The following is a 25,003-nucleotide window of genomic DNA, read 5'->3' as shown; positions in this document are numbered from 1 at the left end:
TCTCTCTCTCTCTCTCTCTCTCTCTCTCTCTCTCTCTCTCCTGACAAGGGAAGATCATCTTCTAGGGGAAGGAGACCTGGATTTGCATCTTCTTGGGCTTCGAGACCTCTCTCTTTTTTCTCTGTTGTTTTCTTTTTCTTCCTTATCTCTCCTATCTTTGTCTTCATCCTGCTTTTTCATCGATGCCAAGTTTTCTTGTTCAATCTGTCTATTTTATTTCTTCTTTCTTTAGTTCTAGGAAAGCAGAAGGGATTCCAGTGATGTTTTCTTGTTTACTTAACAGCAGGGGCCAAAGTTCACCATAAGTTCTCTAGCATTTTTCCCATTCAAAAACCCAGTCAGGTTGATTTGCATAATTTTGGAATTTGGATTCTTTACTTCCAACTAGTTGACTATAAACTCAATCACAACGTCACCTTCACATCCAAGGATTTCTGTTACTTGTTTTGTTATCCCAAGCTTTATAACCTCCAAATTTATTTTGCTCGTGTCCACCTTTTTTTTCCTAGGCATTCTGCAAATTTCAGCTGCTTTAGTAGTTTCTTCTGTTTGTTACTGAACTGATTATCCTGTTCTGCAGAAAAATCTCACATCTACCTTGCTGCCTCCTAAATCTATTAACTTCACTGAACTTTCATTAATTTATTCTATTCTTTAGGCTGTCTGTATATAGGACTGTGTCATCTTCTGATAAGGATTTATTTTCAGTCTTTTCCTTTTTAAGATTAATAGTACTACTTTTTTTTCTCTCCTTTCCTCTTCTTCCCTCCCATCCTTCCATTGCAATGATAAGTACCTTTTGTCCTATGTTACATAACTATAATATCAGTGGACACCTTGCTTCTGATTTTTAATTATTTCTCTGTTACATGTGGTGTTTTCTGAATGTTCTGGTAACACACCAAATTGAGCTGTTTTTTATACTCCTAGTTTTCTGAGAGAGCTTGTGCGGAGGAGAGAAATATGCTCAAATATATGTTGAATGAAAATGGCCTTGGCTGGGGAGGTAGCTATGGTGACCAAGAGGGAGAGGAGGCCGTTTGTTTCAGGACAGTAGAGGCGGAGGCAAAGAGAAGATGATTAATCAGAGAAGTGCTTATAGGTGATGTGAATGGAACTGGGTGCTACCAGGTTTGGGAAATAAAACAGAGGGACAAGCCAGTCACGACTCCTTGCAAATGCTTCTAGAAGAAGCTGACCTGGATCACTTTGGCTATATGCTCTCCATTACCAGTGCCTAGTTTTTACTGCTTTATTTTAGGATTTTTAAAAAATAAATATGAAGGTTACTTGAAACTTTGGTCATTTGGTATCTAGTTGAGCTTATCCTCCTTACTGGGGTGGAAGCAGGTCTTCAAGGATGTCACCTTCAGCTTTGTCGTACAAAATCAGGTTCTAGTCCCTCTAGCATCCAGTATGAGCCACGTTTTTCTTACAAAATGAAAATAATGCCAAGAATCTTATTCATGTTTTGAAGACATCACTAGAAAAATCATGGCTTATGTCAGTAGGTGGGTGCCACCGTTTGAGCTAGGTATCCCCCAGAGGTGTTAGCTATGGATCTACTAAGCAGCAGCCTGCCAAAGCCCTCCCTTTATGAGACCCAGACATTACCTTACAAAGCATAGCCAGGGCACCTGCATGTGAGGGAAATGAGCTGTAAGAAGTGCCTCAACATTCTGGTGATAAAAATGAAAGTTTTTAAAAATGTATTTCGTACAAGGTCTACAGGGTCTCACTACACAGATCAAATGCATAGTGATCCTCCTGTTTTCAGCCTCCCAAGTACTGGGATTACAGGCACGAGCCACCACACCCTGTCTCAATCATAGTCTCAGGGAACCCCGGGGTGGAGCTGGCATGGCACGCTGGGGATTGAACAGTTCTCTGTGTCTGCCTAAACAAGCGCCTTAATCTGCTGAGCTATCTGGCCAGCCCTGAAAATTAAAATTTTAAGACATTATATTTCCATTATCTGAATTTTACTATATATTGTTATGGTTTGTGTCTAGATGTCCCCCAAAGCCTCATGCAGTGATAAGGGTGGGCTTCTAGCATTTGTGACTGATTCATGCTCCAGTGCTGGGATTATAGGCATGAGCGCTACCCCTGCCCTGGGGCAGGTAGTTGCATACAATATAAGGGAGGGACAGACGCTTGCTCCTCCCTTTTGCCTCTTACTCTTGTTGTTTTTGCTGTTTTCCACCCTGATGAAGAGTTGCCCCTTTGCCCTGTGCCACCCTGCCTTGAAGCCAGCTGGTTATGGACTGAAACCCCACAAACTAAGCTAAATGATGACCTTTCCTCCCTTATTTTGGGGAAGTAGGTATTTTGTGCCTTTGACCCAGCAATGAAAGAAAAGCAACCAAGACGTATATGTCAATGTATGGCTAGAATACAAGTTATTGAATCCTAAATACAAACGAGTTGCTTTCCTTTAGATGTTTTCACAGAGGGGTGGGCAATACAGGTGTGTTAATTACAAAGTAATAGGAAGTATACTTGCTTAGAAAGTATAACCACGAGGTGTAAAAAGTGAATCCATATTAATATGCTGAGCTGTAAAATGCTCATGTTGACAACTTCGTACATTGCCAGTTCTGCCGATAACCCACTACTATTATGGACTAGTGGACTATATTGGGTTATTTTGCTGATTTCAAGTACCTACAATATTTAAATGGCAATAGAACACCCATCTCTGACAAAACAAAGCCAAAAAAGGAGGGATATGAATGAAGGACCATTTTGTAGGGGGAAAAACATATATATATATATATATATATATATATATATATATATATATCTCCTCTAACAAATAGGGTAGGGCTGGCCAAATAGCTCAGCAGATTAAAGTGCCTGCAAGCAGGCAGAGGGGCAGGGGATTCAATCCCCAGGCCTGCTGTGCCAGCTCCATCCCTGGGGCGCACTGAAACAGCAATTGAGACTGAGCATGGTGGTGCAGCCTATAATCCCATCTCTTGGGAGGCTGTATACAGGCAGATTACTACAAGTCCAATCTAGTAGTGAGATCCTGAACACCCTATAGATTCTTCCCTAAAATAAAAATAAAAATAAATAAAGTAGATATACAGCTACTTTCTCTTAGTTGAATGAAAAGAAAGATATCATGTCTGCATCTTGTACTCTGAATAACTGCTACAAAGACAACAATATGCAATGTATTAATTATTGTAACTGTCCTACTGACCTGTTTTGAAACTGTCTTACTGCTATTTCTTTCTCATTAAAATTAATTTTTTAAAAAAGGAGCGTGCCATAGAGCTTACCTTGTACAGAGGTGTCCCCTGAGAAAAGCAAAGTTTTAGGAAAATGTGGGGTTGGGAAAGGACAGCTAAACATTAGAAAGCCTGCACCTAGAAAGCCTCAACCAAAACAGTAGCAAATCCTAACTAAAAATAATCTTTGCATAGATAATATATTAAATTCCTAATAAATTAAATATATTTCATTGAATGTTGAAATTTACTGCATTGAATTAAACCATTACATTTAACTTGGATCTCAAGTACTTTGGGGCTCAATATTGACCTTGTGGGGAAATGGATTCAGTTTTCATTCAATTCAGCTTGCAACCAGAATTGTGGAAAGAATTAAATTTGTGAACCAAGGTACCACTATATAGTAAAGAGAGGAGGTGACAGCCTAGCAGAGGGCAACTGAGAAAGGCCTGAAGTGGCCGAGCCTTGAGGACCAGACTGGAGGCCAAGTGGAGACAGGCTCTGCATGAACGCCAGTGTGATGCCTGCAAGAACTGTCTTGAACTGCTGTCTAGTGCTGGTCACTTCTGGACAGAGATCCAAGACAGCTGTGACCGATGGGCGCTTTCCTAGTTAACCATGTAGCCGGATAGGCATGGAACTTCTGGGCATGGCTTTCAAAGCAGCTTCTTCTGTGTCAGGTTAGGATTGTCTGACACAGTTCTCTGCATTGCTTCTCAGCTTGAAGCTGGTGTGTGCAGACATTAGCTTAAGACCCACATGTCTCTTACACGAGGCTCACACATAGTCAGCCATCAACTCCATCAGCTGCAGCTGCGTTTCATGAGTTATCAGAGCAGGCTCATCCTGTCAATAGCATGCAAGTGTCTGGTCTGTGTTCATAGCAGGCCAGGTGTGCGGGTGCTGAGAGGAGAGGCAGACAGCCTGCAAATGCCTCTGGAAGAAACTGACAGGGATCACTTTGGCTATAAGCTCTCAGTTACCAACGCCTGTTTTTTGTTGTTTGTTTGTTTGTTTTAATGTATTTGGTTGTTGTAGGGTCTCATGTAACTCAGATTCATGGTGATCTTCCTGATTTCAGCCTCCCCAGTGTTAGTATTATAGGCATGCACCACTACATCTGGGACTCTGGCCATCTAGAGGTGGGGCTAGGGATCAAACCCCAGTTCCTGCACTTGCCTAAGCTTGCCTAAGCAGGCATTTTAGTCCACTGAGCTATCTCTTGCTTTGTTTTGTTTTACTGCTTTGTTTTAGGATTTTTTTTTATAAGTATGAAGGCTACTTAAAATCTTGGTTATTTAGTGCCTAGCTGAACTTATCCTCTTATTGGGGGTGGAAGCAAGAGGTTGAGGATGTAACCCCTAGTTCTGTTGTACAAATTCAGGCTCCAGTATTGAAGACATCACTAGAAAAATTGAAAGTCGGTTCACAAAGCAAAGGTCACCTAAAAACATATGTAAAAATATCCCATCTCTTTAGCTGCTGCAGTTTGTAGCCTCACAGTTTCTTCCATTTTCCTTTTGGCCTTTCATGAGTAGAAGAATGAACACCTTCAGGAAAGTGGAAAGGTTCAGGGTAGGTAAACTGAGTCTCAGGAAGTGTGTAGGAAGCCGCAGCGTGTCCTGGATGTCTTCACAGCTCTGCAACCCTGCAGTCTCCCAAGTGCAGCTCGCAGCCTGATTTCACACACCATGTCTCACTTTTGAGGAGAGAAAATGATGTATTTTTTAATAACTCAAATTATGAAGGAAGTCTCGCACTCCTGGGTGTCAGCCTTTCACATGTAACGTGCTGTTGAGCTGCTTCAGCTTTGATGATAAGCTATGCTTTCTCTCCTTTTACATAATGTGGCAACTTGGCAAAGCCATGTTCTGTGCCTAATAATGAAGGTAATGCCCATGTTAGCCTTATGTTAGTTAAACCCTGTTTACTAGACAAGATGTGCATCCAAACACAGCGGCCACCCTTCCCACGGAGAGCCTGACCTCTGTTGTGACTTAACACACAAAGCAAAGGTCACTAGCATGGAATACTATGTGTCCACTTGTTCCCACAGTGACACAGTTGGGAAGGAGGAGATCAGTGCGTGTAGCCATCGCCATTCTTAGGTGAATAGATTTGCCACAGATAATAAATTAAAAATGATCACATAGGTGATAAACATGATTTTACCAGTATTCTTGGGTGAATGGAAAGAAAATACCTTCCACAAGGCTGCAATTCCTCAATAGCATCTGAAACTCTGTCTAGCATTTTGTTTGAAAAGTTATACCCATTTCTAAAGGGACACATGTTAGGGAATTGCACCCAGTCACAGTGTACGTGAAGCTGTCACTTCCCTTGTTTCCCTGAAAAAGGCATGTGCACTTAGGAAAATCTTTGACTTGTAGAATAGAAAGAGATAAAATTAGAGAGGTTTATTGCAGGAAGGAGCACAAGTCATGACCTAACAGAGACAGTGAACTGGACTGACCCAGGCTTTCGATGCTCCAGAAGGCAAATGTGATCGTGCAGCAGGCTCGGGAAGAAGATCTCCTGAGAGGACAGAGTCAGCCCATGATGTAGGGGATGGGATATCACGTGGTCCTAATGAAAAGGAAAGGAAATGGAGAAATTCATTTCCAAAAAAAGCCAGTCTGATCACTCAGGTGGCTTCCAAGGAACAGCTTGGAAAGGGCCAGGGGCAAAAGGTGAAAGGCAAACACACAAGGAAGAGAAAGGAACAAAATCTCTCCAAGCATAGCATCAAAAAAAGTAAGACCTAACAGGTGAAACAAATCTTTAAATAGTAAGGCTAACCTGTATGGCATTTTATGTTATACTCTGAAAAATAGAAAATACATTGATTATTATATGCTTACTGAGAGCATAGAATCAGCCCTTCTTTTACATTAGGCATGCACAGATAGCTCAGTGGAATAAGTGCTTGCTTGCCTGGCAAGCACAGGGACCTGAGTTCAATCCCTGGTACCGCAAAAAAAAAAAAAAAAAAAAAAAAAAAAAAAATGGCATGCACAAAAATACGATGAATGAATAAATTTAAAATCTGTTATTACTATAAAAGACACATTGCCCTTACTCCTTCTCAAATGTATTACGTATCTTTTTTTTTTGTATTTTAGGGAAGGGTCTATAGGGTGTTCAGGGTCTCACTACTAGATTGGATCCATAGTGATCCACCTGTTTACAAATTCCCAGGAGCTGGGATTACTGATGCACGCCACCACGCCCAGTCTCAATTGCCATCTCAGCGCTCCCCGGAGGTGAGGCCAGCACAGCAGGCCCAGGGATCGAACCCCCAGCCCCTGCACCTGCTTGCAGGTGCTTTAATCCACTGAACTATTTGGCTGTCCCATCGCTATCATTTCTGACACGCTTATCCAATAAGTCTTTCTGCAGCTCTTTTGGAAATCCTCTACCAAGAGTGCCTGCACATATGCTATCATGGCTGTCTTGAAGTCCTAAATCAATTCAAAATATTTACCTTTCATAGTCATTTTGACTTTGGGGAACAGCCAGAAGTTGCACAGTGCCAGAACTGGTCAGTAAAGTAGATGAAGAGATATAATAATGTTTGGGTTTGGCAGGATGAGAGCATTTGATCAACGAGAGGATGAAGATAAAAACACAGAAAAGGTTTGCATTTTAGAATTTATGAGTGGTTAGATTATTAAGAGTTTTTGTACTTTCTTGGTTCACTTTTGGTAATTCATATGTATCTACATACCTGTTAATTTCTCTCAGATTCTCCTCGTAATTGGAGGCTTTGCATGTAGTTAATAACATAGATCTCAGCAGTGCTTGTTGTGATTTTGACTTTTTTTCTATATTTGAGCTCTCTGTTCTTCTCATATGAACATTCACAGCTGCAAACTGATCTCTTAGGATTACTTTTATTTTGTCCCATATCCTGGTATATTGTGCTGGTGTTATCATTTGATTCTAGGAACTGTCTAATTTCTTCTGTGGCCCATTGATTATTCAAGAATATTTTGTTTAATCTCCATGCATTTGCCTAGTTTCTAAGGATTTTTTGTAACCATTGATTTCTGGCTTCAATTCACTATGATCTAAAAATATGCATGGTATAGTTTTGATTCTTTTGTATTTATTGAAGCCTGCTTTAGGGGCTTGTATGTGGTCTATTTTGGAGAAAGTTTTCTGAGCTGCTACAAAGATGGTGTATTTGGTTATTGGGTGGAACACTGTTTAGATATCTGTCTGTTACTCTTCTGTTGTTGCTGGGACAAAATACCCAACACCCAAAATTAAGGAAGGAAAGGTTTATTTAGCTCACAGTTAGTAGAGGTTTCAGGCCATACTCAGCTGGCTACATGGCAGAGAGCAACCATTCATGGCAGCAGCAAACAGCAAAGAGCAAAGGGAGGGGCAGCAGCTGTGGCTGCTAGCAAGACTCTTTTCCCTTCTTACATTGTAATGCAGGTTACCTGCTCCAGGACAGGTGCAGCACCCACACCCATGATAATCAATCACAAACTCCAGAAGCCGCCCCATGACTGCATGAGGCTTTGGGGGGACAACTAAACTCAAACCATAACAATATCTAGTAAGTTTGTTTGTTCAGAGATGTGGTTCAACTCTTGTATTTCTTTGTTGGTTTATTGCTTAGTTCATCTGCCTGTTTGTGGTAGTAGGTGTTGAGACACCCCCATTACAATTGTGTTGATGCATATCTGATCTTTTACATTCAGTGGTGTTTGTCTTACGAATTTAGGTATGATGGGTTTTCACGCATATCTGTTTATAGTTGTTATCTCTTCCTGTTGAATGGTTCCCTTAACCTATATGTAGTAATCTTTGCTTCTTCAGATCCCTTTTGGCTTAAAGTCCACTTTGTTTGAAAACAGGATAGTTACTTTTGCTTCTTTGGGGGTCTCATTGCATGGAATATTGTTTTCCATCCTTTAGATTTTAGTTTATTCCTGAATAATCCAATAAAAGGCAATGAAATTGAGGCAGTAAAAAGAAAGCAAAACAAAAACCCTACCAAATAAGAAACGCCTAGGACCCTATAAATTCACCATTGAATTTTAGAAGAACTTCAGAGAAGATCTAATGCCAATATTTCTCTAACTCTTTAATCAAATTGAAAGGAAAGCAGTACTGCTTAACTCATTTCTGGAAACTAACACTACCTTGATTCCAAAGTCAGACAAAGACTCATCTAAGAAAGAAAACTATAGGCCAATTTCTTTAATGAACAGAGACACAAAGATCCTCACCAAGTTTTTGATAGAAAAAAATGCAACCAGTCATCAAAATGATCATACATTATGACCAAGCAGATTTCATCCCAGTGGTGCAAGGATGATTCAATATATGCAAATCAATAAATGTAATACAGAAACAGAATCAAGGATAAAAACAACAAGATGTAACGGTTGATACATTGGGTCAACTTGAGAAGTCTAGAAGCTTAAGTAAGTAATTTAGCAGTTCTATATCCTGGAATGTAGAGTACATACCTTTTACCCCTCTAGGATGTTATTCATTGTATCAGCTTGAGTTTAACTAAGTGACTCAGCAGGGGGCCAGGCTTCTTACTTTGTAAACATCCTCAGTCTGTTGAAGATGGGGGGGATGGTGTGGATGTAAAGGACCCCTCCCCCCAGGGCAGCCTGACTGCCTGTACTAAGATAGAAAGGAAGAAATGACCTCTGGTTCTTTCAGGGCGCTGCAGACTTTGCCTTCAGCTTGGCCATTGTCTCCTGACTTCTGGCACAGACTATTCAGTCTCTGCCTGAGACTTTTTGGCCTTCATCATAGTCTCTTCAGCCTTCCAGCACAGATTCTTCAGTGTTCTGTAGCAGCCCGTTGGCCTGGTGCTATGGACTTGCACAGAACTTCTGAAGTGAGTTCCAGACCTTGGACTGGACCCTGCAGCCTCTAGCATGCAGACACCCTCTGCACACCTCCGCATCCAACTATGTGGCTGAGTAGGCTAATTTACAATTTCTTATCCATTTGTATGTCTTTTGTTATATCCATTTCTCTAGCAAACCTTGACATGATCATTGCAATAGAGGGAGAAAAAGTTTTTGACAAAATCCAAAATCCTTTCATGATAAAAATACAGAAGTAAATAGGTATAGAAAAATTTATCTCAAGTTGATAAAGGCCACTTATGACAACCATACTGCCAACATCATATTAAGTGTAGAAAAACAGAAAACTTTCCCTTTAAAATCAAGAATAAGACAAGAATGCCCACTATCACCACTTTTGTCTAATATAGTGCTTGGAACTTTGGCCAAAGAAATAAGACAAGAAAAAGAAATAAGTAGGATATATGTGGGAAATGAAGAAATCAAACTATTTACTTGCAGATGACATGATTCTTTACCCTCAAAAATCCACCAGAACACTCCTAGAAGTAATAATCAAATTCAGCAATATAGTGGGATACAAAATCAGCACATGAAAATCTATTAATTTGCTATATAGCAATAGGGAATCCTGAGAAATAAATTAGGAAAACAATGCCATGCACAACAGTGCCAAGAAAAATTAACTACATTAGGAATTATTCTAACAAATGAAGTGAAAGACCTGTATAATAATAACTATAGTGTTCTGGAAAAGGAAAGTGGAGAAGACATGAGACAATGGAAAGAGATTCCCTGTTCCTGGATAGACGGAACGAATACTGGCAAATGCCTAGACTTGCCAAACTGACATATAGACTCAGTGCATTCCCAATCAGAATACCAATAGCACTCATCACAGTGTTAAACAGTGTCAAAGTGAACTTGAAATCAGAATAAACCCACACTAGCAAAAGCAATCCTTGGCAACAAAAGCAAAGCTTGAGATCAGTTTTGAAGTTATCTCAAAGACTGCAGTGACAAAAACAGCACGATACTGGCACAAAATAGATGGACATATAGGATCAATGAACATAACAGAGGATGCCAAAACAATTCCAGGCAATTCAGCCATTTGGTTTTTAGCAAAGAAACCAAACACGTACTGGAGAAAGGATTGCCTCTTTAATAAATGATGTTGGAAAACACTGTTATCCACACAGAGACTGAATCTAGATCAATATCCCTCACAATGTACTAAAATAACATCAAGATGGATCAAAGATATAAATATTAACACAGAAACACTTGATCTTCTGACTTTCTGAACATAAACTCATTTGCACAAGAAATAACATCAAGAATCTACAAATGGTATGAAATCAAATGAAAAATCTTCTGCATGCCAAAAGAAACAACTAACAATGTGAAGAGACAGCCTACAAAATGATAAAATTTTGCCAGCTACTCGTTTGACAGTGAACTAATATCTAGACTATATAAAGAACTCAAAAAATTAGATCTTCCAAAAATAAAAGGCCCAATTGAATAATGGATAATTAAAATAAATAGACTCTGCTCAGAAGAAGTACAACTGGTCAATAAATACATGAAAAAAATGTTCAATATTTCTGGCCACTAGAGAAATTCAAATTAAAATAACACTGCAGTTCCACCTTATTCCAGAAAGAATGGCCATCATGAATAAATCAAACAGTGATAAATGCTAGTGGTGAGGTTTCGGGGAAAAGAAAGCTTTCTACACTGTTGATGGGATAGTAAACTAGTACAACCACTGTGGTAATCAGTACAGAGCTTCCTCAGGAAACTAAAACTAGAAATTCCATTTACCCCCTTTAAAGCTCTTCCCCAAAGAGGACATCATATCGCAGTGACAGATGCACACCCATGTTTATAGCAGTACACGTCATAATAGCTAAGACTTGGAAGGAGCCAATATAGCTAACCATCAACAGGTGAACAGGTAAAGAAAATGTATTTTTACACAAGGGAGTATTATTCTGCTATAAAGAAGGATACATTTGAGTCATTTATAAGAAAATGGATGTAATTTGAGACCACCAGGTTAAGTGCAATAAATCAGACACATTGCACAGTGGGCAGACTGTCCCAGAGATAGCAGATGCCCACCCTCCTGGGACTGCAACAGAAACAGCAGGGTGCTGACCCTTAGGAAGGAGCATTTACCAGCTTCCTGTTGCTCTGGCAAGAGCTCTGGACTTCCCTCTACCTCAAGCTTGCCCCTTAAGACCAGCCTGATGCCCACAATTGCCACCACTCTCTCCAGGTCTGACCTTGCTTCCTACTCCACAGGATACTCGAGCACCACTCAGAGCCACTCTGCTCTGGGAAGCTGTCCTCTACACCATCACCCTCCTCTGTTCCTTTCTAATGACGTAAGAAAATGTCTCCTGCTAAACAGAATGAGCATGTCCACAGAGTCACTGAGCACTCTGTCCACGTCCGCCTCCTACTGTGTCATTTCCATTTCCGTTTAGCAACCCTAGCATGTTTTCTCTCCCTCTCTCCTGCTGTCTTGTGCACACCGCGTGCACGTGGGCACCAGCCCTTTATGTTTCCTCTTCTCCTCACAGCACATTTTTGTAAGAGAGACACAGCCCAGTGCCCGTCCCACTCCACCGCCTCCTTTCTGTTCCAGTCTGCATTTCCACTGTCCCTCCATCCAATACGCATTCTCTGGGTGCTCACTGTGGCAGGCCCTCTTCTGCTCACCAGGACCACACAGTGAACACAGCAGGCGGCAGTCACTCCCCCTCCAGGGGAAGGCTGTGGCTACTGACCCAGTAAGTGTGTCCTGCACTGGCTCCAAGTACGTGCAGTTCAGCTGCTGTGGCAGCAGCTCCCAAATCCTGAGAGGTAAGTGAGAGGGAAATAATGTGCTCCATGGGGAATTTCCAGACTGAGCCATGCAACCTGGTGTGGAACTCAGCTCCATGCAGTCATCCAGGCACTTAGCTCCCCTCCTTCCTGTCTATTCACTATCTTCTCATCCCAGGGTTAAACTGATTATGCAGTAAGCCAAACAGGTAACTTCTAAGAGATGTGTCTGAGCATGGTCAATGGGATTTGTTTTGAAGAAAATGTTATTATTTTTGCTTGACTTTATCCTCCAAATCACTGACATCCATCCAAGCTGCTATTCGCAAGTGCACAGGAGTGGGCGTGGCTGGTTGCCATCAGTTGGTTTGATGTGTTAGCAGAATGCTGGCAGCCTGGTGTTGAGTCAGCCAAACGCATCTCTTCAAGGCACAGTGGTACAGCTTTTTTTTTTTTTAATGCACTATTAAGGAGCTACCAGAGATATTTTATAAAGAGTGTGAATGTGCTTTAGATATTGGTGGTCACATTTGCATGCTGTCTTGACTTAATGGGCCCAAGAGGCAGCCCTACAACCTTGAGTACAAAGTCTGGTTCTGCAGGTTCCTTCAGTGGAGGCCCTGCAGTGGTCCAAGGAGATCAGCATTTTAGAATTGCAAAATAGAGTCTCTGAAATAACAATATTGGAAAAGAATAAAGAGTCGCTGTGCATTTACTCAGACCTTCATGGGGGCTGTGCAGGAGCACAGAACATCTGGATTCCTAGTGGTGCCGTGAGGTGCGCCCCAGCTGCCGCTGCAGCTCCTGCCAGCAGTGCACCACTGAGCAGCCTCCGTGGCTTGAACTTCTCCGAGCCCCGCAGTAGCCGGCCTCACTCACCAGCCACCCAATGGAAAGAGCAGCCCTATATTAAGTAAGTGACCCGGGATATGGCTAGGTCAGTTACTAAATGCGGAACGGCGTCTTCTAGCTCTGTGAACAACTGCCTCTTGGCTTCTGTTGGCTTTGGACGACCGTGAGTGAGGGATGGCCTGGTGTTTCTAGACTCCACTTGAAAGTGTGCTTGCTGACGCACAGAGGGGCAAGATTCTCCGTGCCTGAAGAGTAAGACGGTGTTGCTCCCTGGCCAAAATCATCATCATTTCTAACCCAAGCAACATGCTCTCTCTGCTCCGCCAAGGCTTCTCTAAGTTCTATAGGATACTGTTAGTAAGTACCCCGGGTTCCGTGGTTACAGAGCACTGTGGAGCGCTGCGTGGTGGTTTTGGCATTTGTTTTTGTTCTTGCACTGTTTCTCAATCCTCTTTGGAACCAAACAAATAAATGAGCCAGGTAATCCCTTTTGCATAGTTGCAGCGGTGATGACATTGTAACTCTTTACTCACTATCAACCCTTAACATTTAACCCAACAGGCAAGTTAAACCGTTTTTGAAAACATGCACTCTGCTTGTTATTTCTTATTCATATTAAGGTGCAAATACTTATTCTACTTATTCCTGTGTTGTTCCTTAAGTTTTGGGCTGTGGGGCACCAGCTGCCTGTCATTGCTGTGTGGCCTTGTCCTTGCCTTTGCCACCGTCACGTGAAGGCTCAGGCTTGAGTGTGCAGTGAGCTTTGCTCACAATCTCTCCCTTGTGCCCATTTTCAGCAAGGGGTGATTTAGCTTCTGTTGTTCTTGGGACAGCATGCAGGACAGTGAACTCGGCTTTCTCTCTTCTTTTTCTTTCTCTCTTCCTTTCTCTCTCTCTCCCTCTCTCTCCTCTCACTCACTCTTCCTTCCTTTCTTCCTTTTTTCCTTCCTTCCTCCCCCTTTCAAGCTTCTCCCTCGCTGTGCACCCTCCTCTGTCCACATCTGACTCTGCCCTCTCCCATTCCCCCTCTGTTCTTCTTCCCTAAGAAAGCTTTTGCTGAGAAGGGTCACAGTCAGTCAAGGGGGACTTTCATCCCAAAAACCCGAATGCCCCTTTCTCTGTTTGTTCCTTTGGAGCACCATTTAATGTGATGGCATCCCTCCCCTCCCACCCACGCTGCCTTGCCCCCTGCTTCTGTCACTCGCCCAGCCAACAAAAGCCCCTCCTGGCGGTCATAGGCGCAGGGGCTGATGCCTGCTCCTCCACCTTCCATTCTCAGCTGCTCTCCATCTTATCTTTGGATTTCTGTTTTCTCTTGTTAGTGTTTCTATTAGTTATTTATTTTGGCCTATTTATTGTACCTAAGATGAACAAATGGGCAATTACATGGGTACATAGCCCTTGGTACCTTTGGCACTCTCATGACGTGCCTTTACCTTGCACCCAAGATGCTTTCAATGCTTTTGAAGAGGAAACATCTGTCTGCAGCCCCTCGGAGCATGAGCAGGGTGTGGTGGGGTGTGTTAGTGAAATCGCGGATATAACAAGTCAGAAGGACACTGGTGCAATAGCTAAGAGCGGTCACAGATAGGATCAGCATCTTGGGCTCCTCCCTGCAGGTAAGAGGAGTATGTGTGAGAGACCAGAGCCAGGTTGGGAGGGAGGCAGAGTGGCACTGAGCAGGGAGTGACACGCGAGAAGACGGCAGTTATTTTGGGCACACTAGGCTGGCAGGTGTCACACTGGATCCTAATAGCGGAGAGATGAAAATTGGGAAACTGTCCTAGAGGTTGCTCGAGTGTGTGGCCTCTCCTGGAGGGAAGCAAGGAATAGAGTGGCAGTGGGGAATCCACAGGGCTGCTGAGATTCGAAGTTGGGTCCTTGAAGGCCAACGGGAGGTTGGAGCCCAGGCTCATTTCTATGCGCTGTTAGAGCCACCGGAAAGTAGAAATTCAGGAGTTGGTGATGCTCAGACTTTCTGAAAAGTAGAATCTCCTATTTCATTATTGTATCTGAAAACCATAAAGAATATATGGTGAATTGGGTGTGCTGCTGATGATCACAGGTGCTGTATGCTGTTTATTACTAAATGAATCAATTTTTATTTAATGTTCCCATTTCAGTCTTGTTCTTATACAACACTATGGTTAGGATTGTGGGCCCCATTGGATGTTCCCCAAGCACCCCCTCATGAGGGGCACATCAGGGGGCCCTGTTATCAGAGGTCCCCCTTATAAATGAAAAGAATGGATCTCAATCTTCAACATAGCACACACACTTGTGTTTGTACCTGTGGCCCTTGAAGTCCTAGACAAGTTGCTTCCAGGATTTGCCATGGTAAACGAGGAATGTTTGCTAAATACAAAGCTTGGGTCCACTCTGTGATGAGGGACCTGAGGCTAGCGTAGTGCAGGCTTTCCTTACTCAGACTGGTAGCAGTGAAGCGAGGCAGCGCAGCTCAAGGCTGGCACACAGGGGATGAGCAGCGTGTGCTCTGTCTGCAGAAGCAAAAGCGAGCCTAGAGGCGCTGAGGCTGTGCGTGAGAAGATGCGAGGCTACGAGTGCGTCTTCCAAGCCTTGTAAGCGCCCTGAGAACTGTGTGATGCTGCGTGCCGCTGTCAAGACATGGCTCTGGCAGCAAAAGTCTGCCCAACTGATTTGAGATTGAGGTTGGACAGAACCCCGTGTGCTTCTGTGGTGTCGCATTAGCCCACATTCCTGCAATGGCTTGAGAGTAAGATGCTGCTGGGGGACAAAGGCATTCATCCTGTTCTGCAGAATGGAAAGTTTTGATAGGTTGATTTGCCTCTCTTGTCCTGGACAGAGGGTCATTTGACACCCTTTCCCAGGGCCAATCGCGTGGCTGCCTGTACTAGGCTATCATGCCTGTTTTGTGAGGTCCTTCCTGCTTAGGATTTTCTAGTGGCACTGGCAAGTCTAGGGTGTGAAGCTGGGAAAACCTGATTCCATGGGTTACGCTGGGAAGTTGTAGAAATGGCGTTGGCCTTAGATTTAGTACTACTCTTTTCTTAAGTAGTCTTCCTTATTTATTCACTTAAGTAAATGTTGTCTGTTATGCTGTGGACATTATAAAACACACACACACACACACACACACACACACACACACACACACACCCAGGGTAGGTGTGGCCCACAGGGACCTCCTAGAAGACAGGAAGACACTGCAGGAACACACCTGGACCCCAAAGGCTGCTCTCTGCTCCAGAACTCAGCTGAAGTTTTGTGGCAACTCAGTTGTGAAAGGAAGAAGTTCATTTCTGTAGGACCAAAGAGCTGGCGTAAACTCGGAAGCATAAGGAACAACAAGTTAGAAAGACAAATGTAGTTCACGGGAATGACGGCTTCCAGTGCACATCCTCACCTGTCCAGGACCAGACCATCCACCTCCAGAGATCAGAGCTCAGCCTCAGGCGGCAGCTCTGGCTACCTTTAGATTCTTGCTATGTTCAGCAGTATTATTTAGTGCCATCAGGGAAGAAGACCAGCTTAGCTGAAGCACGTCTTTTGGTGCACTGCCTGTGCTGCAGAGAGGAGCCAACAGCAGAAAATGTAGGTCACCCGGAAGAGCCTACTACTAAGGTTAAAAGCAGTCTGCCCAGAATCCCTCTGGCATCCACGTCTTTCAGAGACAAGTGCATTCACAGTCCATAGCAATAGGGACATTTTTCTTGCAAAGGCAGCCTCAGCCCCTGGCAGAAGTGAGAGCGCCTGCACCTCTGGGAGGTCATGACACGAAGCAGGAAGCAGACTGCAGGCTGCGTTGTCAAAGCTGGGGCTCTAGGGTCACCAAGACAGCCTTCCTCTTTCCCCAGGAGGCACAGGATCAGGAGGGGATTGTGTGCAGGTGGGAGGAGAGGAGCAGGGCTCTGCAGCCAGAAGAGTGCTGGCAGCCCCAGTGTCTGGGGCACCGGATCCTGCGCTGGGCCAGCACTGTCCTTCTCCTGTCCGACCTGAGCTCAGGAGAATGTGTTACCCGGAACCTCTCAGCCTCCCAGGGCAGTCTCTGTGCTGGGACGTGGGTCCACAGCCTGGGGCTCCTTGTGCTTTCTCTGCTGATTCCCATGGATGTGATGGCCATGGCTTCACCCTGAATGTGTTCTCTCTGTGTCATCTGCCACAGATCCTCATCCCAGGCTAGTGTGTACGTGTTCCCATGCTCACGTGGGTGCAGGGGTGTGTGTGCACGTGTGTGTGCCTGCAGATGTGTGCACAGCTGGTCTTTGGGGCCTCTGGATTTGAATCTGGAGGGTGAAGGGCAAGGGTGGAATCAGGCCTTCCAAGAGCTAAAGCAGATGCCCCCAACATCACAAAACTCCCTGCAGCTTTCTGGCTGTGCTCCTGAGAGGGACCTCACTGTCCTGTCCCCTGGTAAGGGCACTGAGGGCTCCGTGGAACAGTTGGTCCTCCCCTTGAGGCTTTGTGCTGATCTTGTGCGCTGGCTTCCACGCTGGACTGAGCTGCCCCAGAGGTACACAGGCTGCTGTGTCTCATGGGATGTCTCTCCTAGGCCTCACGCTATATCTGGGAGAACCTGAGTCACCTTTGAAGGACATAGAACTGGACAGCAATTCTGTTGGGGGACAGGAGTGAGTCTCTAAACTCAGATAGAAGGATTTTTTTTTGGGGGGGGGCGGCCAGAATATGCCTTTAGGACATTTCTGGTTTGGCTTGAGTATCTGGGTTCGAACCACAGCATCTTGCACTTGAATGCTTTGTTTAAGCAGCACTTAAACAACTGAGCTAATGGGCAGGCCCCCCCAAACTCAGATAATGCAGTGTGGAAAGCCGTGATTCTCAGCCAGGGGACCACAGCCAGGCTGCTGCACTGGCCTCGGTGCTCCCGAGGGTCTGAACATCCTCTGCTTGATCTGCAGCAAGGAAATCAAAGATGAGCAGGCCACATCCGAGCAAGAAGGACTGGATTAACACAGCCATGTAGTACAGTAAACTATTTTAGTAAACATGATGAGGTCAGGTGAAGCGACTTGTTCTTCAGGGCAGGAAATTGAAGAGCCTCACACTTTTTAATCAGTGCCTTTCCTTCACACTTTCTCTTCCTTCTCTTTCATCCTGGAGGAAGAGAGTTCCTCTGGCCTCTTCTCCTGATGGCCACAGGTGAGGTGCCTGTTTTGCTCTGCATCATGAAAATGCAGACAAGCCCTCCACACTGAGCAGCAGCCCCTGCAACCAGTTGTGGTCACTCATGTGTTCCCAGCAACCTTCCACTGCATCTCCTCATCTGGGGTCATGAGATGAGTTGTTGAGCACCTGCCCTTGCTACTGGGCCCAATCAAGATCTGAATGAGAGTGGCTGCTGCCGCCTTGGCTGTCTGAGGGCTGGTCTCTGTGCTGGGTTGTGAGTCCACAGCCTGGAAAGATAAGGAAACCAGCTGAGGAATTGCTGCCTCCATGTACAGCTACTATCTGAATCCTGGCATGGTCCTCCTACAACAGGATCTTGGCTCCTCAGCTCTCTTCTATGTAGGCAGCTGTGACAGCACAGGATCAAAGCGTGGACCAGCTCCAGGGCTTGGCCACAAGTGCTCTCGCGTCCTGGATTCCAGCATTCCTCCTGCTCATGCCTCCATCCATTCCCCCTGCTGTTCTTTTCTGTCCCTTCCAGCCACTGAAGAATAAATTAGTGCAGTATTGTCCCAACATGCCTAGTACCTGAGCTGTTACTAGTTCTGGCTCCAGCAAATAAGTGCAGGAGAGCTGCTGAGAGCTGGTAGAACACAAACCTTCTACATGGAGATAGAATGCAGGGTCTTGCTAATTACTAAGTTGATCAGGTGCTACTTTAGACTTGTGATCCTCCTGCTTCAGCCTCCCAGTGTGTGGAGGTTACAGGCATGGGCCACCATAGCCAGCTTGAATTCTGACTTTTGTAACTATTGTTTTTAGAGCCAAGTTCTTCCAGGTAGAAGTAGCACAGAGGAGAGCCCAAGCTCATCCATGCAGACTGGAACATAAGGCACACACAAGGCTGGCTGTTTCAGCCATGGGTCTGACTTGTGTATCAGGGCTCTGGCAGATGTGTCTGGCAGATACATGGGTTGTACTGGGGCCTCAGGAGGTCACACAGTTGTGCTTGGACTTCAGAACTTACTCCAGGTCACCTTGCCCCCAACAGCTGCAGTGCTAAAGGAGCTCAGGAGTCCACCAAGTGGTGGCTGCACTCCTGGCACCAAGAGATGCCACCAAGAACATCCTGTGCCAGATGGTCTCAGGGCAAGCAAGGTCAGGCGGCTCCAAGCACCCTTATATCTCGTAATGAACCTCACTCCTAGCACCTTGACACTGGTGCTGCTCATGGTGTGGGGGCCTGCAGGATGGCCCTAAAGGTCACCACAGTACTGACTGCTCCCCAAGTCCTTCAGGCACTGTTGCTACCCGCTGCATGTGGCCTTTTCTGCCTCTGTAGGGTCTTCCATGGACACAAGCTATTCCAGGTGCTCGCTCTCTTCATCTCTCCACCTGGGGCTATCCAGTGATGCCTACAAGGCCCTAGAGTGCAGCAGGCCCTCCCTTGTCCTCTGCTCTGTAAGAGGATTCAGCCCTCTTACAGCCAGTAGCCATCACTTCCCCTCCACAGCACATGGAGCACCGCAAGATGAGTCACCACCTCCTGCAGCTCCTGCATCTGCATGTTGCCCGGGATGCTGCCATCTTCCCTGGACACCAGCTCGCTCTCAGCCTAGTAGAGCAGGAATCGCCTCTTGGATCCAATGTGCAGTCAGGGCCCTGGATTCATGAAGCTCTGGCGTGCATTCTTCATTACAGTGGTCCTCAATGGGAGATGACCTGATGGTGTGCCCCCTCCCACAGTGGCCAGGAACAAGACACTGACTTCCCCCATAGTGGGGCACTGCTGGAGAAAGGGGTATTGATGAGCGGAGGGAAATATAAGTCATTGATTTATTCCAACTGAAATCCAATTTCTTATATGATTACATAAGTAGCTAATACAGTAATTTAAGAACTATTCATTTAAACTAATAAGGTAAGTTTAAAACTATGTAAACTAATAAAGTAATTTAAAAACACATTTTCAAATCCCTAGGACCAAGGAACATGGTCTATAGATTTTAATTGACCCAAGAAGCACAGGTTTTGTTCTTGCTTACTCACTGCTTGCATCGACCATTCCAGTGTTTTCTCCCAATTATTGTTAATCTTTAATTTAATTATTTATTTGGTACAGGGTCTTGCTATGTAGCTCAGGATCATAATGATCTTCTCGTCTCAGCCTCCCCAGCACATGGTGTGCACCACCATGCCCAGTTTCGGTCCCCAGCTCGGTGCGCCTGGGGGTGGGGCTGGTATAGCATGCTATACCAGGGATCAAACCCGGGTCTTTGTGCTTGCCAGGCATGTGCTTAGACTGCCAAGCTATCTCCCCTGCCCTCTTTTCTCCCAATTAAGAGCCTGTAATTGCACATAAATGACAAAGTTTCAACCTTTCTGGTCCTAGCAGCCTGCAGTCCCCACTGCAGAGTGCTGCAAAGGCATGGAGCTGTGTGGGCGCAGGGTGGGGTTTCCTTCATCTTACTCTCTGATTGTCCCTGCCACAGAGGTGGTGCTGTGGCTGTCATGAAGTGCGACCCATGATGGGACTACGTGTGCAGTGATGGTCTCTGCTCCAGGCCAGAAAGAGTTGAGTGCCAGCTGGCAGACCTGCCCAGAGGCTCTGCTTTCATTTTCTTGTTGATTTTGCCACTCTCTGAACCTAGGGTGAGTTAGCTGTAAAAGGATGCTCATAAAAGTCAGGGTTCAAGTGTCTCGCTGGGACCTGTAGAAGCAGGAACTAGACAAGGGCACTGAAGGCTGGGACGCCATCACTTATGGGCTTGTGTGCTTGCTGGTTGTACCCGAGGACTCCTCCAAGAGAGACAGACCAGATAGTTCTTCCGTCCCTGTTCTAGGTGGAAGGTGGCCTCTCCTCCTTCATGGCATTGTCACTGGGGTTGACTCAGAGCTCCTCTCTCTTCTTCTTGAAATTCCTCTTATTGCGTCTCCTCTCTTCTGGACTCAGGGGCAATGGGAGCAGGAACGCTCTAACCTGACCGTATGCCGCTGCACCTCCTGCCCAGGACCATTGGTTCCCGGCCTCCCACCATGGCCTGCATGGAAAGCACCCTTCACAGCTGGCAGGGCTGCTGGTCTCTGATGGAGCACGGTGAACACGCACACACACATACACGCACATGTGATACACACACATGCACAGGGGCCTGTCCGTTACACCGTTCTAGTATTTATGACATTATCTCTGAGTCCAGAGCCAGGAAGAGAAAGCAATAATACTCCGTTTCCTTACAAGAACAATTCAATAACGAAGTTTTATTAAATTAAAGCAACTAAAAAGCACAAAATGATTCATGATTCCTTATTTTTAATTGAGCTTTTATGTTTCTCAATTCATTAATGAAGAGGAAAGGAGAAATCTGGTATAATTTATTGCCCACAAGAGGTGGAAGTTTATTTTGAAACTTATTCCTTGAATAAATTGCCTGTAGCATGGCAGAAAAGCAGCATATGAAAAAATAAGATGACTAAATTCTACTGTACAGCAGCCTGTTGATCAGCCACCAATCTTTGGTGCTCTCATTTGGTGTCATAAGATGGATGCAGAGGAGAGATGGTGGGGTGGAGGGCAGGGGCTGAGCTGGTGGTCCCTGCTGCAAGGGGAACAAGGCCTGCAGAGTAGGGGACACTGTAAAGCTAAAGGCCTCAGCATCTCAGAAGGCCAGCTGTGGGTGTCAAGTCCCTGGCTCTGAGTCGTGGGAATAGAGATGTCACCAAGAACAAACTCCATAGCAGAAACACAGTAAAGGCCTGATCCTGTGGCTGGGAGTCCTCGAGAAGAAGGAACTGAGCCGTGGAGACCTGGGTGTCACTGGAAGAGGGAAAACTCAGCCTTCCTGGGGTCCCCTGGATAGCACTGGCAGTGGATGTGAGGGAGGACCTGGACAGAGGGCAGAAGATGCTGGTGGGGCTATGCTGCTGAGGGTCTGGAGTATTGGGTGCAGGGAACAGGCATGATCCCAGGGCAGCAGTGGTTTAGTTCTTAACTTGTTAGCTTGGGGCAGTAACTGTGCCTCCTCGTTTGCTTAGGAAATGAGGAACATGGTGTTAGGAAATAATAGAAGGTGAGTGTGCAGCCCAGGAACCCTTATGTCTTGGGATGTGCTCTCAGACTCTTAGGCCCAAACGAGTCCCCAGTCTCGGTGGAGCCCTGTGGTTCCCCAGGATCTGTGGGATGGGGCCTACTGGGGAAGAACAGTGTTGTTTGGCTCTGGTGCAAACCTGTAACCCTGTTTGTTTGTTGTGCTTTTTTGCTCTCCTCCAGTATGTGCTCCTCACTGCAGAACAGAGTGTGATGTAGGGCAGAAGTGCATCAGAGGAAGCTAAGGACCAGAGGTCAATGCACAGAGCAGTCCCTGCCCAAGACGAGGTCACATCTATCCCAGACAGGCCCTGCAGAGTATGGCAGGGGGCATGTAGCCATGCTTAACATCATTCTAACAAATAATACACTTGAAAATTTAGACATCTAAATATTCATAATTTCTAGGATTTTAACCTTTTCTGCCAAATGTTTTCCCATGATCAACAAATGTTTGAGGGGCTGAGGAGATAGCTCAGCCATCTAAGCACCTGCCAACAAGTGCAAGAGCCTGAGTTCGATCCCCAGTACCTCATGCTATGCCAGCCCCAGAACTCTGGGCATGCTGTGCCAGTCCCGAAACTGGGCATGGTAGCACATGCCTGTAATCCCAGAACTTTGGAAGCCTGAGGCAGGATAATCACAAACTCGAGCCTATCCTGGGATGGGCTTAGTGATTTAGCAAGATCCATCGCAAAATAAAAGATAAAAAGGAGCTGAGGTGTAATTCATTACAGTGGCCCTCAGTTCAATTCTCATCCCTCTCCCAGAGGTTGCTGTGTACTTGACCACAAAAGAAAATTGCACTGAGGTACTGGCTGAAGTAGAAGACACAGGAAGTCAGAGCTTCAAGATTCCCCAAAGTTCGGGGAGCCCCTCCTGCCTCCTGTGAGCCACAGTCTAAGGAAGCCCTGGGTGGAGTCCTACGTCTCCCATTCCTTCTCCTGCCTTCCTGCCATCTTTCCCCAGGATGAGTCTGCGTTGGTCAGCTTTCTGCTGCTGTGCCAGAATACCTGACACACAGAGATTAATAGAGGAAGAGTTTGCTTTGACTCACAGTTTCAGAAGTTCCAATCCACAGTCGTATGGCTCAGTTACTTTAGGCCTGTGGTGAGGCAGAAACATCGTGGCAGAAGGTCGTGGTGAAGGAGAACTTCTCACCTCACAGCAGAGATAGACAGAGACAGAGACACAGAGAGGTAGAGACAGAGATAGAAACAAAGGCAGAGACATGGACACGGACACAGAAAGGAGAAGGGACATGACCCTGTGTCCCGCCTGCTCATAGTTCATTCACCATTCAGCAAATGAACCCCACAGTGGAGTTCACAGTGGGCCAATCCCCCTGACAGCGTCAGGGCCCTAACATTCTTTTCAGTTTCCCGAATCCCCCCACTTGGCTACCAGGCCTTCCACACAGCAAGCCTTCAGGAAGCACTGGGACTCCACTCACAGCAGAATTACTGTCATTTTTGGCCTCACACACTGTCAAGTGTACATGAAAATTTTCTCTTTTGGGAAAGACCCTGAGCAGAAACCTTATCCAGGAGCACCGCAGTTCCTTGTATGAAATGAGCAAGGGACGAACAGAAGGGAGAAAACTGAGTTTTTATTTACTTTGCACTTTTGTAAAATCAAGCTTTATTAGATAGTTCTCAGAGCTGAACTGTTGAAGGAGGTGATTTCCTAGGGTCTTGCCATGCATCTTGAGGAATTCAGACTTCAGCCAGGGGCACAAACCTCTGCGGAAGCCAAGGCAGGAGGATTGTGTGCTTGAGGCCAAAGTGGGCAACTTAGCAAGAACCTTGTCTCAAAGTAAAATAAAAAGGGCTCCAGGCCAACCCCCCAAGTTCATCCCTTGGCCACAAGGAAAAGGGAATGGAACTTCAGGAGCAAGCACCTGAAGGCATGTTGAAGGCGCCTGAGAGGTATAAAGAATGAAGGAATGAAGCAGCGCTCGTGACTTGGTGAGGAGCAGCGAGGAGTGAGCCCTGCTGGAATAAGAACAAGAGCTGGAAGGTGGCGAGAGCTGGGGTGGCGGGAGGAGGCCAAGGCCGTCGGGTGGGGGGGGTGCACCCGCGGACCTTGTGGCTTGGTGTTCTCTTAGCACAGCGATCTTGACAAGCAGCCATGGAGTACAGTCCCATGCATTTGCCTGAGAGGTTAAATTGTTGCTTTGAAAGCTGAACATTATTATAAAAATTGCAAGCACATACAGAAGAGTATAATAAACTTCCCTAGATCTTTTGCAGCTATATAATTTCAACAATGATCAGGACAAGGCCAGACTTTCTTATTGCTGCACCCCTCTGGCTCTACGCCTACCCACACAATCCAGACTATTTCAAAGCAAATGCTTTGAAAAATCCCCCAGCATGTAAATTTAATGATAATTTTAAGAATTAAATTTTAATTTTAATTTCCAGATTCAAAAATTCCCTACCTCCTTATTTGAAAGGTAATATTTGGACAGTATTAATACCTATCTGGGTTGGTAATAATACTAATATAAATAAGTTTATTCTTTTTAATTCTTTATGGTAAAACTTTGTACTTTCTATTATATATCCAATGTTCTGTAATATTTTCTATCTGGTTAGAAGCTTGTAGATAGGAAAACAACACCACACTTTAGAGAAAGGGAAGAGGAGTGACAGGACTGCCCGAATTCTTGCAGAAAAGGGGTGGTGGTTGGGTCCCCAGGTAGCAAAGAATAGTTGCTTTATTTAAACAGTTTGGCAATCTTTGTACATTATTTGGAAATGTTATTGTCTATCTTTAATAACTACTATAAGGAGATTTAAATCTACAACTTTGTTATTGACTTCACATTTTTTTTAATTAATTTTATTGAGAAAGAAATAGCAATAAGACAGTTTCAAAACAGGTTAGTAGGACAGTTACAATAATTAATACATTGCATATTGTTGTCCTTGTGGTAGTTATTCATAGTACAAGATGCAGACATGAGATCTTGTCTACCTCTATTAGTTCAAAACTTTCTTCTCATTGAACTAAGAGAAAGTAGCTGT

The 25,003-nt window shown here is 45.0% G+C and overlaps 1 protein-coding gene and 1 pseudogene across 1 annotated transcript in view; one reads left to right on the top strand and one right to left on the bottom strand.

Moving 5' to 3' along the window:
* The window catches only part of LOC105741001, an 8,416-nt pseudogene extending 7,110 nt beyond the window's left edge, over positions 1-1,306 (bottom strand).
* An 11,636-nt stretch (positions 1,307-12,942) lies between these two features.
* The window catches only part of Rps6ka2 (ribosomal protein S6 kinase A2), a 225,531-nt gene continuing 213,470 nt past the window's right edge, over positions 12,943-25,003 (top strand). Inside the window, exon 1 of the mRNA XM_023706495.1 lies at positions 12,943-13,135. Coding sequence (XP_023562263.1) covers positions 13,085-13,135 — 51 coding nt within the window. The 5' untranslated portion in view covers positions 12,943-13,084. The remainder of the gene's footprint in view (positions 13,136-25,003) is intronic.

This window comes from Octodon degus, unplaced genomic scaffold (genome assembly GCF_000260255.1).
Source record: "Octodon degus isolate 3935 unplaced genomic scaffold, OctDeg1.0 scaffold00261, whole genome shotgun sequence".
Classification (NCBI taxonomy): Eukaryota; Metazoa; Chordata; class Mammalia; order Rodentia; family Octodontidae; genus Octodon; species Octodon degus.
Note: the sequence above shows the minus strand (reverse complement) of the source record. Positions and strands in the feature narration are given on the sequence as shown.